The 20,394-nt window shown below is 41.0% G+C and overlaps 1 protein-coding gene across 1 annotated transcript; it reads right to left on the bottom strand.

Moving 5' to 3' along the window:
• On the bottom strand, positions 1 to 15,394 carry LOC136144934 (acidic mammalian chitinase-like). The gene is made up of 11 exons (XM_065903013.1): positions 15,370 to 15,394; positions 13,117 to 13,140; positions 11,821 to 12,025; positions 11,435 to 11,491; positions 9,548 to 9,713; positions 5,736 to 5,860; positions 4,982 to 5,105; positions 4,634 to 4,816; positions 3,555 to 3,671; positions 1,959 to 2,097; positions 1 to 323 (listed from the first exon to the last, which is right to left on the bottom strand). Exons 1-11 carry the CDS (start codon positions 15,392 to 15,394, stop codon positions 1 to 3), a joined length of 1,488 nt encoding a protein of 495 aa, XP_065759085.1.
• Positions 15,395 to 20,394: the final 5,000 nt, after the last annotated feature.

Here is a 20,394-nt window from a genome sequence, read left to right as displayed (position 1 = left end):
TTAAATTGAAGGCCAGTTACAACATGAGCAGGTTTGGTCGAACACCAGGCCTTGGTTACACTGGAAGTAGAAGGTCCTGCCTCCTGCACACTGGTAGAACTTGGTGTTGTCTTCAGGATCGCTATAAATGCCATCTGCTTTACCAGTGCAGAAACCTTCATCTCCTTCGCTGCCCCCATCACTGCCACCTTCTCCACCACTTTCTCCATCACCACCTCCTTCTCCACCACTGCCACTGTCTCCACCAATATTGGCACAGAAACCTTCACTTCTGGGTATCACTTGTTGATGATACCAAGTCTTGGTGGCTGATGGAGTACATTCTAAAAGAACAAGAAGATCACTTCAGAGCATTATCATAAGCTATCTTTGAGCCTAGAAGCAACAACTCTAGACCTCCTCCTGTATTGGCTTTGTTCTCCAAGAACTTGAGCCCCATGAGAGTTCCAAACTGTGGCTGGGAGCAACGTTACAAGGGGACAGATGTCCAAGCAAGGAGGAAGGGAGAACAGGGCCACCGGAGTCCTAGCAGTGGTCCAAGCAGTCCTTGGCTTCTACTCTGTTTCCACTCAGGGGGAGTGAACACAGCCCTGTAGTGACTGGATCAAGCATTTTATGTGGGAGGCTAATTAACACTTGTGTTAGCAGGGGAGGCTTATCTGTCCGTTTTTCTGTCATAAGTAATACATCTGCATTTTTGTCATCTTGTTAACTTTAAGTGTTATATTTTGGTTTTTGTCATCTTGTTATGTTTTGTTTCTTAGGCTTTATTTTTTGCTTGTTTCCTTTCAACATTGCTCTTTTGCTGTTTTTTTTTTTTTTTTTCTCCCTCTGGCAATTCAGACATTTTATTTTTCATTTTACTCTATTGCTAGAACACTCTCCACCACTACAATTTGCCGCCTCTTACTCCCTCACTCTATAATTTGAGCCCGTCTTTTTTAAAATTTAATTTTATTTGTTTCTTTAAGCTGTACTGAGTCTTTGTTTTTGTGTGTGGGTTTTCTCTAGTTGTGGCGAGCGGGGCTACTCTCTAGTTGTGGCGAGTGGGGCTACTCTCTAGCTATGGGGCTCTGTCGTCTCATTGTAGCGGGCTTCTCTTGTTGCAGGGCGCAGGTTGTAGAGTGTGTGGGTTTCAGTAGTTGTGGCACATGGGATTAGTTGCCCTGCAGCATGTGGGATCTTCCCAGACCAGGGATTAAACCTGAGTCCCCTGGATTGGCAGGCAGATTCTTAACCACTGGACCACCAGGGAAGTCCTGAGCCCATCTTTTTGTAATTATCTTTTAACAGGTTTTACAGTTAAAAAAAAACCCAAAAAACAATGATTCTGTGAATTTCCTGAAAGCAGAGACATAGGGAACCTTATATCTTCTACTTCTTTACCTCTACCTCTACCTTTAGGCTTTCTCCAGAGATGCTTAACCAAGGAACGTACAAAGTCACACACTACTGAGTCAGCAATGTGAGTCTTTATCCCTGTTCTTCTTCAAGACCTACCTCCAACCCTCGCCACTAGCAGTCAAAGATAATATCTGCCTTTAAGGCTGGTGGGAAGTGGCTAAGCCAGCCTGCCTATTTCTAAGTTAGGATATGGTGTACAGAACTGAGAGAGATGCAGCTTACTTTAGAGAAAATGTTAGCACATGCATCAGACTCACTTTGAAGGTATCTGATTCTTCCTCCCAGACAAAGTTTTCCTGGGAAGAAAAGCCCATCTCTGAGGTATAAGGTATATTCAAATCCTTACCCACATAGCTACTGAACTTAGACTGGCCTCTTTGATTGAAGGATGCATTTCTAAAAAGCTGCTTCCTGTAAACCTGTCCCTTTTTCACATGTGAGGGTCTAGATGCTCTGTGGCTGCCTCATGCACTCTTCTCCCTCTGCAGTTGCCATTCTTGCAGCTTGACCTGCATCATCTTTGGAACAATGTGGTGAACTCAGTAGTGACCCACCTGAGGACAGGCCCAAGAGTGACTGCAGTTTGCGTATGAGTGGATATTTGCCCTCATTGCAGAAGGAGCCTAAGAAGTCATCCAGGTCAATGGCCCAAACCATGGCCCCACCAAAATTGTTCTCCTTAAGAAAGTCAACCTGTGGACAAAGAGAGCACTTGGCAACCGAAGTCAAATGGCACCTACACAACAAACAGTGGAGTACAAGGTGACATTAGGAGAAAACTGCAGGTGGGTTGAGGCCTGTCGGTATTTCTTTTATGAAAGGATGTGATACGCACTTTGTGAATTCAAGGTTTGATGGGCTATCTCAACTCCATTCTTGTTTTCTTCCTCCAGTTAATAAATTCTTGCTGCTGCTGCTGCTGCTAAGTCGCTTCAGTCGTGTCCGACTCTGTGCAACCCCATAGACGGCAGCCCACCAGGCTCCCCTGTCCCTGGGATTCTCCAGGCAAGAACACTGGAGTGGGTTGCCATTTCCTTCTCCAATGCATGAAAGTGAAAAGTGAAAGGGAAGTCGCTCAGTCGTGTCCGACTCTTAGCGACCCATGGACTGCAGCCTACCAGGCTCCCTCCTCCATCCATGGGATTTTCCAGGCAAGAGACTAGAGTGGGGTGCCATTGCCTTCTCCAAATAAATTCTTAGGTATATATATATATATATATATATATATATATATATAGTATATTAATAGTATTAATTAATATAATAGCATATTATAGTATATTAATAGTATATTAAATTAGCTAATACTTACATAGCTAATTTAATATACTATTAAACTAATACTAGTATTCTAGGCTAAGCTACATTTCATTTTAGCTTTCATTACTTGCTTAATCTTTACAGGAACTACTAGATAGATCTTATTATTTCACAGGTTTGTGGGAACTCATCCTGTCTTTTGGGGCTTGAGGACCAGGTATATCTGACACCAAAGTCTAGATTCTTAAACATTGCACCTTACAGCTCCTTTTCTGCTCCATTCTGACCACCTTCTCCTGACCAGGATTCAATTAAGATGCACTGACAGAGCAGTGTTATGGAAAGAGCCTAGATTCCAAGCCAGACAACATGTTCAATTACTGCCTTTGCATTTTCTAGCTATGAAACCTTGGATTAGTCGCAGCATCTATGAACCTCAGTGTACACATCTGTAAACTGGAAAGGCTATTTCTTACTTCACTGGATTGTGTAAAATCAAGTTAGGCGATGGTTGTAAAGCATTTAGGTAAAAATGTAAAGGATATTTTCATTATTGTCCATGAAAATGTTGGTCTTAAGTCTGGCTTATAACCATTTCACGGGAGTTAGTATAGATTAATTCTGGACAAAAATTGGGGAAATAAATTTTAACCACATTAGAATATTATACTATATGTTAGTGTATAGTAGTATATGCTATACACTGGATCATTAAATCTGTATTTAATCATATCATTTGCTCTGTCTTGAGGGAAAGGTAAATCACAATGAGGTTGATTTATTCCACTTTGTACATATTTATAACTTTGAAGCCACAGATCTTAGAAAAATGGGCTCATGATGAACTTAGGATTTGAAGCTAGAATTGCATTTTTTTACACTGCTCATACCTTATATTTGTAGCTCTTAATATTGTCATAACCAACCCACTCAGTGTCTTTATAAGCGTATGGAACTTTTTGGTCTTCAATCCAGGCAATTGTGGCTTCACTTAGGAATGTGCAGATCTATGAAGCGAAGGAAGAAGGCAATGTTGAGCATGTCACAGATTATGTCATGTATTGCAGGAGGAAGGAGGGGAAAAATAGTAAGAAATGGAAGAGGGATGGGAAAAGTGGCATTGTGAAATACCTACATTAATTTCACATATTTCTCTACAAAGTAACTTTGTATCATAAAACAAAGATACAAATTCCTATGAAACCAGGTACAAAGAAGTGAAATTCCAATTCTATAACCACAGTTTAGTTGGGAAATGGTAAGCATGACCATGAGTGCTAAGGTCATTCTTCTGAAAACACTCGAGTCTCTGGCAAAAACTGCTAACTATTCATCAGTCTGAACTTTTAACACAGATTTGAGTAGTTGTTGTTTAGTCACTTATTCATGTCTGACTCTTTGCAACCTCATGGCCTGCAGCACGTCAGGCTCCTCTGTCCTCCACTATCTCCTGGAGTCTGCTCAAATTCATATCCGTTTAGTCAGTGAGGCTATCTAACCATCACATCCTCTCCAGCCCTCTTCTCATTTTGTCTTCAATCTTACCCATCATCAAGGTCTTTTCCAATAAGTCGGCTCTTCACATCAGGTGGCCCAAGTATTAGAGCTTCAGATTTGAGTAAATGCAATCAAATCAGATTTGAAAGAAGATCCAATTATTTGCCATCGCTGAGCTAAATTATTGAAATCCTTCTCCATCTATTTACATGGATGTAATAGAATTAAGTATAGCTTTGAGCTATAGAAAAGATGGTCCCATATACTTCTAAACCCAAAAGGAAATTCACATTGATTTTTTTTCAAGTGAAAAGTGTTCCTCAGCCATCAACCTGCCTTTCCACAGGCTATATGCTCAGAGCTATGAGGAGCCAGGGTACAGGATCTCAAGAACATAAGGATAGCAAGATGACTTGGAGAGTGGAAGAATTTTCCCCAGGGCATTTTAGCCTGAATTAGCCATGGTGGTTACCTCATAGTAAGCCCAGAAGCCAGCCTCACGTGTGTAAGGACCCGATGACCCTGCTCCAGAGACTGGGGCACAGACTGAGGTGTCAGAAGTGCTGAGCCGGAAGGTCCTCCCATAGGTGGGGAACCCCATGATGAGCTTCTCTGAAGGGACCCCATTGTCTCTCCAGTACTTCATGGCATATTCCTGCAGAAGCAACACAGACATTATTCCTCACCAGTGTTTGTCCCACATGATGAAAAAAGTCTAGCTAATTGTCCCACAAAGAGAAAGCCTGTTTTCCAGCAACCAACACTCCTAATCTCTTCCCTGTCTTTCTTCTGCATATGATTAGAGGTTTTTCTTTCTTACACAGTTGGAGTAACGCATGTTGCCTTGATCCTTGGATCCTAAGTGCAGAGGACTGTTGTGTCCTGTACATGAGTCCCAGCCACCATGGAAGTCATAGGTCATCACGCTTATGAAATCAAGAAGCCTAGAACAAGAGAATTTGAGCCATTATGATACGGGAGCATTTTTTAATAGACAATTTAAGAGCAAGAAATGATAGCAGTGGAAATTCATGATGTCAAGTAGATATCCATATGATCCCATTAGTGTGGCTTCCCAGGTGTCTCCTGGTTATCTCCTGTGACTCCTGTGAGGCTAGACAGAAAGTCTCCTTTACTTCCTTGAAAGATTATGGGCGCACCCAGAGCAGAAGATAAGGAAATATAGTTGTTAGTGTATGTGTCTCAGAAACACATGTCTCTAGGATTATGGGAACTGCAGGTGGAAAGCTCACCTATTGTTTTGTCAATAATAGCTTTCTCGATTTTACAGCTTTTCAAAAGAAACTGTCAGTGAAAATTGCTGCTATATATATATATAGATTTTCCAAGGTCTTAAATCTTATTTCTCGTTCTCCTAAAGCCTACCATAGTGACAATATAAAGGGGTCACCACCTTTTCCCAGAACCACTAAATATTCAAACATTTTTGGCAATTGATGGTACCAACCTTCTCAACATTATGTTTATGTAACTACTGGGAATGCTTTCTACTAAAATATTTAGGGAATCTCTGCTCTGGGATGTGGAGGCCCTGGGAGGCTCATCGTACTCACTTTCCAATCTCTGCAATTTCATATCCTGCATCAATGGTCTCTTTGCCAGCAGACACAGCTGCTGTGATCAGCAGTCTGGGTTTTCCTGTTTCTTCAGCCTCTTCTTCAAAAGCCTGTAGCATTTCCTGGAGAGAGAACAGAGGGTGGATTTTAGAGGTTGTCTTCATTATCTATTCCCTATGGTGACTACCTCTTGAGATGGTTTCCAGCCCATAACAATTCCCTATTTCTTAAAATAGCTCCTGAAATTTAGGGATAGAGTCTGGTAAGGTATAACTTGGAATAAATTGATGCAAACATGGAGTCCTTGAATCTAAGTCTCATTTAATGACAATTCTACAGAAAAAGCCCAGGAATTCCTGTCAGAGGATCTGGGAGCTGTCCTTTCTATTGTGACTTCACCAACCCTCTTAAAGCTCTATTCTCTGCATTTGTGTGTAGCCAGGCTAAAGTCTTTCCTGCCTCTAGGCCTTTGCAAATGCTGTTTGTTATCACATCCTCAGAAAATTCTTCCCATCCTTTGTATTCCTGGTTCCTTTTACTTCATATTGCTGCTCAAATGTCACTTCCCTGAGAAGACTCCCCTGAGCATCTAATTTTGCTGCTATCATTGCTCTTACCACGATTGACATTTATTTGTTTATTTAGCTCCATATTCTCCACTATGCTGTAATCCTAAGAGCAGGAATCACATTTATCTTGCTCACTGCTCTGTATCCAGTGTGTCTCGATCACAGAAAGCACACAACACTTGTTGAATGAATGACATAGTGAAATTCCTTCTTCCTGATTCAAAACTTTATTTGAAAAGAAGATTCAAGATGGAAGTATAGAAAGACTCCAAACTGATTCCTTTTATGGGCACAGCAAATCTACAACTATATATATAAAAAAATTCCCCTGAAAAGGACCTGAAAACCAGATGAATAGTATTCTCAGCAAAGGATAAAAAGACAGCATTGAGATGGACAGAAGAAACAGATATTCAGTCACTCCAAGGAAAAGCCACACTCCAGCCACAGTGGCCCACAGTTTAAAAGTGTAAGAAAGGTACAGTTACCTGAAATTAACATGACATTGTGAATCAACCATACTCCAATAAATCTTTTTTAAAAAACAAAGATAGTTATTTTCCCTAAGGAATGAAAGTTTCAAGTTCCACATCATACACACCATCCCAAAGCAATTTCTCAGGAGATAAAAGCACCCCCCTCCCCCCCAAAAAAGAAAAGATAAATAAACTAGTTTGAAGACCAATATGAAATACTCCCAGGAAAACTATAGAACTACAGGGGAAAGAAAGCTTGTTTTTAAAGGGTCCAGTTTCACTTGATCAAAAACCTGTATAAAATCACCAGATTGAAAAGTACGTGGAAGATAGACGAAAGAGCCCCACTCACTAATCCTGAAGCAGCTGCTAGAGAGTAAGGAACAGTGGGATGATCCCTAGGAACTGAGACCCTAGTAGGAGCCATTTTTGCCATCTCAGGCCACCTTACTAATAACGGCACTGGTGGCATCATATTGGAAAGCTCCATCTAACCTGTGGGTGCACATGGCCAAGAGTCCTGCCTACCCCTGTGCCTCAGCAGCGCCTCACAGTTAGCCAGGAAATAACCTTGCTGGGCACTGGTGGGTAGGGGCCCACTGCAGTTCTGAGATGCAGACCTATCTCCCAGCACCTGGCACCCACTGAAAACAGACCGTGCAGCCATTAGCGGGGCAGCCCTGCCCACAAGCCCCCAGAAGCCACCATGGATGAGGCTCACAGCCATTTTGGGGCCAGCTACCCACTAGTTACTGGCAGCCCACCATGGCATTCCAAGATCCACCGCTGACCACCAGCATTCAGCAGCCACTGTGGTGAGACCCCAGAGTCATTCTGCAGGGCCAGCTTTGCATACTGGTGTGCTGTCACCGTAGCTGTGATCCCACCACAACAGGAGAACATACACAGCCCACATGGGGCACATGTCTTGTGCACATTGCTCTGGTGGCCAGGTAGGATGGTATGCCTGAACCCCACAGGGTATCTCCCACATAAAGCCACTCATCAAGACTGGGAGACGTGGCTGCTTTACCTAATGCATCAAAACAAACACAGAGAATTAGGAAAAATGAGGAGACATGTTCCAGTCAAGAGAAGAAGACAGAAAAAGAATGAAATGAAATGGAGATAACCAATCTACCTAAGAAATGATCATAAAGATACTGAACTTAGGAGGAGAAGGGAAGAACACAATGACAACATCAACAAATAGCTAGAAAATATTAAAAAAAAAAAAACTAAACAGAAGTTATAACTGAACTGCAAAATACCCTATAGGTGTTCAACAACAGGTTGGAAGAGGTAGAAAAATCAATGAGCCAAATGACAAAGTAGTGGAACTCACTCACACAGAGCAGCAGTTTGAAAAAAGAATTCTAAAAAGTGAAGATATTTTAAGGAATCTGGTACAATATCAAGTAGAACAGCATTCCCATTATACAGTTCCAGAAGTAGAAGAGAAAAGGGATATAAAATTATTTGAAGAAATAGCAGCTGAAGACTTCCTAATCTGGGGAAGGAAATAGACATCCAGGTCCAAGATGCTTAGAGAGTTCAAAATAAAATGAACCCAAAGAGACATGCCCCAAGATACATTGTAATACAAATGGTAAAATTTAATGAAAAAGAAAGAATCTGCTGCTTTAAGGAAAGCAGAAAGGGAAAAATAATTTGTTACTTAAAAGTGAAATCCCATAAGGCTATCATTAGATTTTTCTGCAGAAACCTTAGGGGCCAGTAGGAAGAGGCATATTCTTACATATTCTTAGGCTACAAAGAAAGAAAGGGGATAAAGACTAAGTCCTGGGAGGAGGGTATTAGTTTCTCTTCCTATATATGAGATGACAGGGCTTCCCAGGTGACGCTAATGTTAAAAAAATCTGCCTGCCAATGGAGGAGACACAAGAGACATTAGTTCAATCCTTGGGTCAGGAAGATCCCCTGGAGAATGAAATAGCAACCCACTCCAGAATTCTTGCCTGGAGAATCCTATGGACAGAGGAGCCTGGCAAGAAGCAGTCCACAGGGTCGCAGAGTCAGACACAACTGAAGCGGCTTAGCATACACACACACACACACACACACACACACACACACACACACACACACACATATATACTTATGTATGTCCTAAAAGTCCATTTGGATCTTTCCATAAGATGTTATAGGAATTCTACTCAGCCTTAAAAAAGAATGAAATCCTGCCATTTGCAACCACATGGATAGAGGTAAGGGTATTTTGCTAAGGGAAATGAGTGAGAGGGAGAAAAACAAATACCATATTATATTAATCATATGTGGAATCTGAGGAGAAAAAAACCCAGCAAACAAATAAAATAAAACAAAGCAAATTCATGGATACAGAGAATGAATTGGTGGTTACCAGAGAGGAAGGGGGTTGGGGGGTGGACAAAACAGATGAAAGACATCAGCTTCATGGTGATGGCTAATAACTGGATTTATAGTTGTGATCACTCTGCAATGTATACAGATGTTAAACTATAATGCTGTGTTACCAGAAACATATAATAAAAAAAGAATTTTTTCATTGGATTCTTTCAGCTACCTATATCCTTCCAGTAAGTTCTCTTTTGATTTAAGTTACCCAGAGAGTCTGTCTCTATGGCTTGCAACTCCCAAACACCTTCATAAGTGTACTTCTGAGGACAGCAGCCTTTGCTATCCCCGAGAAACGCAGGTCTCACAGTCCATGAAGGCACTCGCCTCTCCACAAAAAGACACAGAGCTGGTGCTTCATTCCCACCTTAATCAGGATGGTGAATCGCTGTTTGTCCTCAGGTGGGCTTCCCCTGGACCCTGGATATTCGATATCCAAGTCAATGCCATCAAATTCATGTTGACGAAGGAAGTCAATGACGGAACAGATGAAGATTTTTCGGTTGGCAGCTGAGGAGACCATGGCGGTGAATCTAGGCAGAGAGTTTGTCTATATTAACATCACCGATCCCTGAATCCTCCTTACACCCTCGAATATCAATTTTATTATGCATTTTATAATAACTTCTGTTGGATTTTTACAGCTAAGGTGAATTCAAATTGGTAATGGTAATTAGTAGAAAAGTTTATAATTAAAATTTTATTTTCTTCAGTATACCCAATGCATATTATTTTTCCGTTTATAGAATCAGTGGTATATGTGCATTTTACTTATTAGTGAGATCTTTCAGGGGCAGTGGTTTAGCCACCACAGTTCTTTCTTTGATCCTAAGATGTTTATTTTTATATTTACTGTTTCCAAAATTAAAATGTGATTTATAAAATGTGAATACACTTAATGAAGCACTTCTGACCCCCAATATATGAGTATATTGTGAGTCTTGTATTTGAAGGTGACTTAATATCTAGAAAAATTAGTGCCTCTGCCATAGTCAGCAATTTTATAGTCTATTAACACATATTCAAACCCTCTTGGTTAGTTCCTGATTATAAAAAGCCTGTAGTAAACCCTTTGTAAACTGGATAACAACCTTCTTAATTCATCTCCTTTTTTCTTTTCTTTTTGCTTTTAGTTCTGGTATTCAATGGCTATACTTTTTTAAAATTAAAATAAATTGACTAGCACAAACTGGGTAATTTAAAAAGTGAAGGGTAGAGATATTGTCTGGAGTTTGGGGGAATTGACCTGCAAAGATTTTCTTATTTAAGTTTGTGAGCAAGATAAGAAAAAGTTCTACTGGCAGAGTGGACTTGAGGTAAAAGAAATATTGGTCAAATGCTCTATGTGAGAATTAGCTTTTTACCTGATAGGTAACCGCCAGAAGTTTCACTTGGCTATTAGAGTGAGAATAAAAACACTCATTACATTTTGCTCCAACATTTTAAGCATGACTGACTACCTCAGGAAAATTGTGGAGGGAAGAAGAGAGGGGCAAGTTACTTTTCATGTCAAATAACTTTGTGTTGTCTAATTTTAAAATAATTATGGGAAGACATTGGGCTTCCCAGATGGCGCTAGTTGTAAAGAACCCGCCTACCAGTGCAGGAGACATGAGGTATGGGTTTGATCCCTGGGTCAGGAAGATCCCCTGGAAAAGGGCATGACAACCCACTCCAGTATTCTTGCCTGGAGAATCCCATGGACAGAAGAGCCTGGCAGGCTGCAGTTCATAAGGTCACAAAGAGTGGAACACGACTGAAGTGACTTAGCACACACAGCACACGGGAAGACATCAATTTCATAATTCAAAAAGTCGTTCACCACTGACTTGGACAACTTTCAACATACAAGTCAAGTCTAACCTCATCATCTCTTTTTCCTAACTCAGAGTCAAAAAGCCTGTGAGGTTACCACTCCTTTATTGCTGCTTCCCCAGAAAAGAGCCTATGACCCAGCCCAGGACTTTGCTCTTATGGGAGCCCAGGTGCTTCTCCGTCACCAAGCCAGTCTGTCTCACTCACCATTCTCCACCTTCTTTTGAGTGTTTTCCCATCATTTCCCCCATTCTACTGCTATTTCTCCAGGTCTGCTGTAGTCAGCCCTTCCCACCCACAGACAGTTTCTTCTTAAGAGCTCTCTTTCCCCCTAGAACATTCATTTTCACCACCCCACTGGTATCTTATTTTCCCACTCCAGCTTGAGGGTTTCTTTCTTTTGCCTCCACTCTCATTTTCTGGCCATGGAAAGACTTACTTCTGAGTGCCAAAGTTCCAGCCACCAACAGCCAGCAAAGTGACCAGATCTTTGTTGCTGCAGAAAGAGACCAAGAGGCACATTTAAGTGAAAGCTCTGTGAGCTTTAGGATACATATGTTGCAGTAAACAACTCTTCTATCCCCATTCTTGAGTCTCTGGGAAATGGGCAACAGCCAAGTACAAGCTCTAAAGTTCCCATGGCAAGTGTTCCTCCCATCTGCTCACATTAGTCTTTACATCATAGGTTACCACATATGCATCAGAAATCTGCAAAGGACTGCCTTTCAGAATCTTATGATGTTTGGAAATGAACTGGGGACAGAACTTGGGCTCTCCACTCTCCCTCACTGATTCCCATTCACTTTGGATTCAACTCCTACTGACTGTTCTTTCAGGGCTTGGAACTCAGGATACAAGACATCAATATCATTCCATTCATAGGGAGCAATCTTGTTGTCATTCATGGTGGCAAAAGCGTATATCAGATGTGTGCACAGACATGGGTCCACATCCTTGGGGAAGAAGTTGGTTGGTTCTGGTCGATACTGAGACCAGTTGGTAAAGTAGCACACTAGCTTATAGGCTGAACCTGCAAGAGAAAGCAGCAGTCATTGTGGTGCAGGGCTCCACTGTCTGTCGCTTGCTGATGAGCTGCTCAAGGGGAAGGCATCCCTAAGAGTTCACATGGCAGATACCTGGTAAATACTGCAGTACCCTTTTCCCTCGCCTGTGGAAGACCTGGCTAAACAGTCATGACACTTTTGTCAACAGAATCCCAGCAGGGTCTAAGCATATTTCTTGACCCAGAAAGTTTGAAATCATTTCATCACATAAAATAAAATAAATTTGAAAAAAAAATAAATAAATAAATTTGCCATCATAGCATCAAGTGGTAAGGGTAATGATGCTCCTTGCATAATTAATAATTTCAAAGATTACTCAGGTTCATTACCAATAAAACAAATATCTTTTGTAGATGGCATATGATGTGACTGATATTTTATTTAGAAGCTTTATGCAAATTGGTTTGCTTAAATTTTAACTCCCATACAGCCTAATGGGGGAAACATTCTTATTTTTAGATGAGACTCAGGACTACTCAAGGCTGAAAGTTTAAGATGAATTCCAATTCATTCATCCATTTATTCCACAAATACTGATTGTGCCTACACTACTTCCGGGCAGTCTTGCTCCAAAGCTCATGCTTTTTCCAGTCTCCTGAGTCCCCCTATCTGAATTTTAGTCATGTTCACTCACACAGCCAATGCCTAGTTATTAGAAACAATGTGAAGACATTTGAGGGGGAAAAAGACAAAACAAAGAAGAGTATAAACTACAAAAATAATAAATACTTTATCAGTCTTGGCATCAGAGTATTGGTTTAAGTCCTGATTCTGAACAATCAAGGATAAATCATTTCCACCCTCTCTGCTTTAGTTTTCCCATTTATAAAGTGAATTATTCTGGATTAGATGAGCTATAGGCCCCCTCCCCATTGCTGGCTTTCTGAGATCAAGCAAAACAGGCTGGGAGCTAGCCCAAGTCCTGACATCACGCAACAGGTCCTAGTCCTGACATCATGGAAGGAGAAGGAAATTCAGAGTCAGAAGAAAGGAGGGAAAGAAGAGTAACTATCAGGAAAATATTGGAGTGTGGATAGGAGGTTGTGTTACTCCTTACCTAGTTGCAGCAGAACAGCCAAGCCTGAAACAAAGAAACAAAATTCAGAAACAAGGCATCCTTAAATGGGCTTCCCAGTTAGGACCTGGTGCTACCCAGGGGACTTTCAGAATGTCAAGGGCCTGGGAGTTTTTGGATTTATCAGTGGTATTTCCCAGGACCCCATTTCATTATTCTCCTGCTTGGATCCCAGGTTCCTCTACTCAGAAGCCAAGGCATGGGGGAATAACTCATGTAGAAGCTTCACCAAAACAGAAGCCCACCCTCCTCTGCATTCCCAGGGACACCCCATGATGTGTGGGAAGGAAGAAGGGCAGAAGAGTGGGAGACTCACAGGCCCAGAGCCACATCCTCCCCATTGTGCCCGCACACCGGCCACCTGGGCCGCCTCTGGGCTCGGTCTTACATAAGACTTTTATCTCTGTGGGAAAAGCGCAGCTGCCGCCTCAGAGCACAGGCGCCCAAGGCTACCATGCCCATCCCTCCACCTCTCAGGTTCACAGGAATGTAAGGGGGAGAGAGTCCCAGGAATGTTCCCTCACCAGCCCAGGCCTGGACTTTCTGACAGAATCCCTTACCACTGGAGGACTTAGTTCAGCACTGAGGCCAAGTCCATGAAAGCCCAGGGAAGGAGTGAAGGGCACGGTTCTGGAGTCAGGGTCCCAAGCCAGAAAAACACATGGGGGGTTAGCTGTGATATTGAGCTTTCCTTTAAGGAATGTAATTTTCTTCCTACAGGACCAGGCCTTATCTTAAGGACAATGGCCAGCATCCTGGAATGAACTTGATTCAGGGAAAGGGCAGGATTAGCCCCATCTTATCACCCTCGTCTCCTGGGGATTTTACGGCCACAGTTCTGGGGGGAAGGATGGGGCAGACAAAGGATGTCACAGGTGCCAGCTTTCCTCACATATTGGGATGGGGAGAGGGCATCAACTGTCAGATAAACATGAACCTTGTATCTCTGCCCCCTCATCCTCATTCTGGGTGGGGTTACATCAGGGTGTAAGCAACATTTTTGATCTGATTGTTTTATAAATTGGGTTAGAGATCTCATCTGGACAAGCCGAAGCTATAAAAAGTTTGTAAATCTCAGCTCTAGAGCAACTGAACAGCTGTGGATACAACTGGACTCTAAACAATGTACTGAATTAACCTATTTAAATGATTGACTTTCTAACTGATATTTTTATAATGTATCAACAGCATAGTAGGACAGTAAGGGATTAAAAAGGAATAATCCTGAAAAGAGTAGAACAAAGGTAGCTAGCATAACTTTATCTCAGTTGCTACTGATTTTCATCTCTGAAAAAAGGCCAGAAACACAAGCAGGTAAATAAAAATAATGCCAATTAAGAAGAGGTAGTGCAGGAAGATGAATAGAGAAAAGAGAACCCAACAAGAGATGGGAGAGTAAGACAAGCATTAGAAGAAAACTAGCCTTTGTTTTAGGACCATGTTTCTAGCATCAATGAAGATAGAAATGCTGCCATAGTCAATTGAGAAGAGAATTAGAAGCAGGCATATTTGTGCATGTCAGGATTCCCTTGGAAATTTGAAATGATGAAAGAAGAATAGAAAAGCGTAGAGCTCTGTGTAAAGACTACTTCATGCCTATCAGATCCAAAGAGAAAAGAAATCAGGTAAGAATAAGGCTCCGTCTCCAATTATAGAGGGACATCTCTGATAGCTCAGTTGATAAAGAATCCACCTGCAATGCAGGGGACCCTGGTTCAATTCCTGAGTTGGGAAGATCTGCTGGAGAAGGGATAGGTTACCCACTCCAGTATTCTTGGGCTCCCCTTGTGGTTCAAGTGGTAAAGAATTCACCTGCAGTGTGGGAGACCTGGGTTTGAACCCTGGGTTGGGAAGATCCCCTGGAGAAGGGAACAGCTACCCACTCCAGTATTCTGGCCTGGAGAATTCCATGAGCTGTATAGTCCATGGGGTCACAAAGAGTCCGACACGACTGAGTGACTTTCACTTTGAGCTTCCCTAGTAGATAAGACAGTAAAGCATCCACCTGTAACGCAGGAGACACAGGTTTGATCCCTGGGTAGGGAAGATCCCCTGGAGAAGGAAATGGCAACTCACTCCATTATTCTTGCCTGGAGAATTCCATGGACAGGGGAGTCTGGTGGGCTATAGCCCATGGGGTTGCAAAGAGTTGGACACAACTGAGCAACTAACACACACACACACACACACACACACACACACACACACACACACACACACCAATTGCAGACTCACCTGTGAGGAGGATAAGCTTTGTCATGGTTGCTGTCAGTACTGGTCTTGCAGAGCCTGGATTTGCCTTTTATACCATCTGACTACCAGGTCATCATAAAGGATATCTTCCAAGCAGAGAGCATATAACCCAGATGTGTATATAGCTAATCAGTAAGTCAACAGATCTCCTTTCCTACAAACACCACTCGTGGACCTCCAACCTACACTCGCCAACCACCTCCTCTGCTCTATAAGGGCAAAACATCTCCTAACGAGGTGGCAGAGACCATCACCATGAAAAGCACCAGCTTAATAGGTTTTTTTTTTTTTTTTTTTGGCAGTTCTCAGGGCTGATAGGCAGCCATTTAAACCTTATGATTAACACTGTGGACACTTAGTGCCTGGCATCAAAGTATGTTTTTATCGAAAAGTAAACACTAAAAGTCCTTGGAAGGTATTAGCTGTTCTTAAACCTTTTTTCTTCATAGAATTAGTCTTATATAACTTATGCAATCAGTGCCTAAGAAAAGCTCATATTTAGGTGCTACTTTATGAACCTTCTACACCTGTTCTTAGGAATGTATGTGCTCAGTTGCTCAGTCATGTCCTACCCTTTGTGACCCCATGAACTGTAGCCCTCTGTGGGATTTCCCAGGCAAGAACGCTGGAGTACTGGAGTGAATTATCATTTCCTCCTTCAGAGAGGAAACCCAAGGATCAAACCCACATCTCCGTGTCTCCTGCACTAGCAGGCAGATTCTTTATCACTGAGCAATGTGAGGCAACCTTAGTCATGATTATACAGTAATTTTATCTAAAAACATATGGTTCCCAAAATGTACCCTCTGAGTAAGAACTCTCTAATGCACAGTTCCAAATTATATCTTGAAAATGTTTAAAAAAATCTTTTGTGCTGCAGACAGATAGAGATGATGGTGATGCTATTGGGGTCTCTTTTAATAGAAATATTTGCAATTTGACCACTGATGGAAATTTTTGCTTAAAATTTATTCCAGTTCAGCTTCCTAAGCTTTATTTACTACTATTATCCTATTAGAAATGTCTGCCTCAGCCAAAATGGTCTGTTCATTGTCCCCAACAGGTTTTGCATGCCTTTGCTCACACTGTCTCCCCACACTTTGCCTGAAATGTCTTCTCCTTCTCCTCACTGCCTGCCCCAGTATTACAGTTCTTCAAGGTCCAGCTCAGATCCTCTCTTGGAAGCTCAATGATCTCTCCTTCCTCTGAAACACTTATGTCCTCTAGTACATACTGCCTCAAGTGTTTCCTCAAGTACATACTGTACTTGCTTCCATGATACTGTCTTATGACAATACCTGGAAAGCAGTTGGTGGACATATGAGTGCCCATCATGGGATGCCAGCAACTTAGCAGACTTACTGTTGATATAGACTGATTTTTATTTTTATCACATTTAGAAACTAAATAATTATATCCATTCACCCAGTGATGATTAGGTCCTGGGTATCTTGTTCTGACTAATAGGGCCAGAGAAAGTCTGGTAGAAGTGCTGCCAGGGAGGACTTCAGTTGTAAAAATAGGATTATCAACAAACACTATAAGCACCTACTATACGCCAGAGATCATTCTGGTATTTATATAATTAAAGAATTTATTTTTTACAAATGACTAAAGCCAGCTCTGAGCTTCCCAGGTGGCCCAGTGATAAAGAATCCACCTACCAGTGCAGGAGATGCAGGTTTGATCCCTGGGTTGTGAAGATCCCCAGGAGAAGGAAATCCAGTATGCTTGCCTTGGAATTCCCATGGACACAGGAGCCTGAAGGGCTGCAGTCCATGGGGTCACAAAAGAGTCAGACATGACTTAGCTACTATAACAAACAACAAAAAATGCAACTCTAAAAAGCACAAAAGAACATACTAGGAGAATATGAAGAAGCTCACAGAATCAAAGATAAGAATGTAGAACCTGCCCTTGATGTGACAGAAATCACATTTCTTGGGGAGCAATGTATGAGGAGAACTGAGGACCAACAAGCTCCAATTTTATTTTTCATTCATGCATCAGTCCACACAAGAATCCAATTACTGGGAGAATTAGTCTGACTGTGAAGCTTTGAGTCTGAACCAGTCCCTCACTTAGGGAAAGGACAGGGCACTTGGATTTAAATTTCCATCCGGATTGGCCACAAAATGAAATTCTAAAAGAATGGAGGGTAAATACTGAATGACTGAAAAACAATCAGACGGCTCTATTTCATTATTTTTTTAGCCTATAAAAGGGATTATTACTGTCACTTCAACTTTGTAGATGAGAAAGTTGATCAAACAAATCTTAAGCACCAGGTCCGGGATTCAGTGCCAAGGTTGGAGGTGTTCACAATAGAAATATCCTAATGTTTACACTGCATTCCTTCCTCATATTAAGTGGTCCCAGGTTGAACTGGGAAAGGCATTTCTATGCAGTGCCCAGGAGAATACGGTTGGGACAAAGAGCCAGAACTGTGCCAAATCAAGGTTAAGTCAAAGATATGCAAAAAACTGGGACCACTAGTCCCAGATTTATCCTATTAATATTTGGACCTAACTTAAATGAGAAATTTTCTATTGAATTTGGTTCTCCTGGCCCTGTATAAAGACCTGCACATAAAACATCCCTTCTTAATAACTACCTAGGATATCCACTGAGTCCCTGTCAAACTTGCCTTCCACCTGAGCACTTCCATGCTAAAAAGAATTACTATCATCGTAAGATTTGAGAATAATAAATATTGAAAAATGTTGGCATTGTATATTTCCTCATACTGTCCAACTTTTTTCAATAAACCTGTACTATTTTTAGTCTTTCTTAATTTTATGGTACATGAGTTTAGGTATACATTTCGAAGAAAAATAATAAAGTGAAACCCCTGTCCCAGCACCCAGGCTTTTTTTTTTCAGGTCTTTTTTTTTTTTTTTTTGGCTGTGCTGGGTCTTTTTTGTGGAGTTTGTAGTTGTGGTACAAGGGGGCTTAGTTGCCTCATGGCATGTGGAATCTTAGTTCCCTGACCAGGGATCGAACCTGCATCCCCTCCATTGAAAGGCAAATTCTTTACCACTGGACCATGAGAGAACTCCACCAAAACCCAGTTTGAAGAAGATAATATTATCTTTGAATATTATCTTATAATGTTCTTACCCAGTTAGATGCTTCTCACTTCCCTGGAGTAAGCAACTATCCTGAAGTTTGTGCCCTCCATTTCTTTGCTTTACTTATAAGTTTATCACATATGCATATGTATCCATAAACAATATATTAATTAGTTTATCATAATTTATTAAAATTTATTTCTTATTTAGTTATAATATATTCATTAGTTTGTTTTTTGTATAAGTGAAATAATATAATATATATTCCACTTTTTCTTTTTTTTAGCCCAGTATTAAGTTTTTGAGATTCATTCAAGTCGTTACAAGTAGAAACTATTTACTTACTTTCACAGCTGTATGCTATTTCATTATATGAATATGCTGTGATTTCTTTATCCTTTCTGTTTAGAAAAACATGTGGTTTTTTTTTTTCCAGTTTCCCCCCTTACATGTTGGTGTAAGCATTCCTCTCCCCAACTCCAGGTACATACACATTTTCAGATTTCTTGTGTGTGCACCTGGGAGTGGGATTGCTGAGTGAAATAGCACATGTATCTTAAACTTTACTACTTAGCTAAGCACTTCTTTTCCAAAGTAGCTGTATCAATTTGCTCTATCAACAGCAATTAGGGAGGCAAGTCAGACTTCATTGTTTCTTTATTGTTCCTATAAACAGAAGGGGAAACTGAGAACGAGAATTTGCTGAAGTTACACAGTAAAATACGTAGCCAGAACTCAAGCTCAGAGTTTCTGACTCCTAGTTCTGTGTTTTTATTTACTTGTTTGTTTATCATTTTGCTGAATTCAATAGTTTTACTAATGCAGCCTAAGACTATTATCTCTTGCAGCATCTTTACCACAGTTTTGCTTCATATGGAGCCTGTATATGAAATGGACTCAAGTAACATCTTTCTCATGTGTACTTAGAAAATTGACTTTTTGTAACCCTATGCAAAATTTTATTAGATACAGCACTGTGTTTTGTGTCATTTGTTTATAGCCCATATCTCCTGCGAATAGGTAAGTTCTTTGGAGGCAAATGCTATTTTATTCATTTCTATATCTCTACCACAGTTCTTGGTCTTTCAAGGTAATGATTTCAATGTAATGTAAGTGAAATACAGGAGCTGATGATTATGTATTTAATTTTGTCTCATCTCTTGGACCATTGTTCCATCTTATTAATATCTTCTAGAATTACTACTGCCATACATCACATTAAGTTAACTCTTCTGCATTTTATCATCCAAAGATGAGACTACAAGTAAAGGTGAGGAGCATTATGATGCCTTCTCCACTGAAAGGTGATTTCTTTGAATCAGGACAAATAATGGCCACAGAGTCCTGGAATGTTAAGAATGACTGGGTGAATCTTCTGCAGGGTGCAAGTCTCATTTGCCTGAGGCCAATAGAGGAAGATGTTCATTCACAAGGAAGAACCCCTGATGGGCACATTACATAGAACAGAAATTGTCATATATATCCAGAATCAACCCATCAGTGACTATTTTCCTTACTGATGGCATAAAAGCATTATAGGGAGTTGAATAAAGCCATCATTGGGGGATGCAGTACAAAGCTCAGGAAATAACTGACTAATAACTACAACATTGGTCCCAGGTCAGTTCCAGTGACCAGGTAGCCAGTACTATCCCACAAGGAAGAACATTTCTCCTCCATGGACTATTAGGCCTTAGGACCCAGGATCCTTCACTGACACTCAGTTAAATTGTAAGGTAGTAGGTGGTGTAACAAAGTAGAATATTTTACAAGACTAGTGAAATTAGGAGAGACTAGAATGGCCACTGGAACTCTCTGATTGCATTTATTCTAGATGGTAGATGTAGTATCATAAAGATTAGCAGAGGAATCCACAACCTGTGAAAGGTGCATCAAAGAACCTAAGTGATAATTGTACTGAAAGGATCCAGTGAAA

Source organism: Muntiacus reevesi, chromosome 1 (assembly GCF_963930625.1).
Source record: "Muntiacus reevesi chromosome 1, mMunRee1.1, whole genome shotgun sequence".
Classification (NCBI taxonomy): Eukaryota; Metazoa; Chordata; class Mammalia; order Artiodactyla; family Cervidae; genus Muntiacus; species Muntiacus reevesi.
Note: the sequence above shows the minus strand (reverse complement) of the source record. Positions and strands in the feature narration are given on the sequence as shown.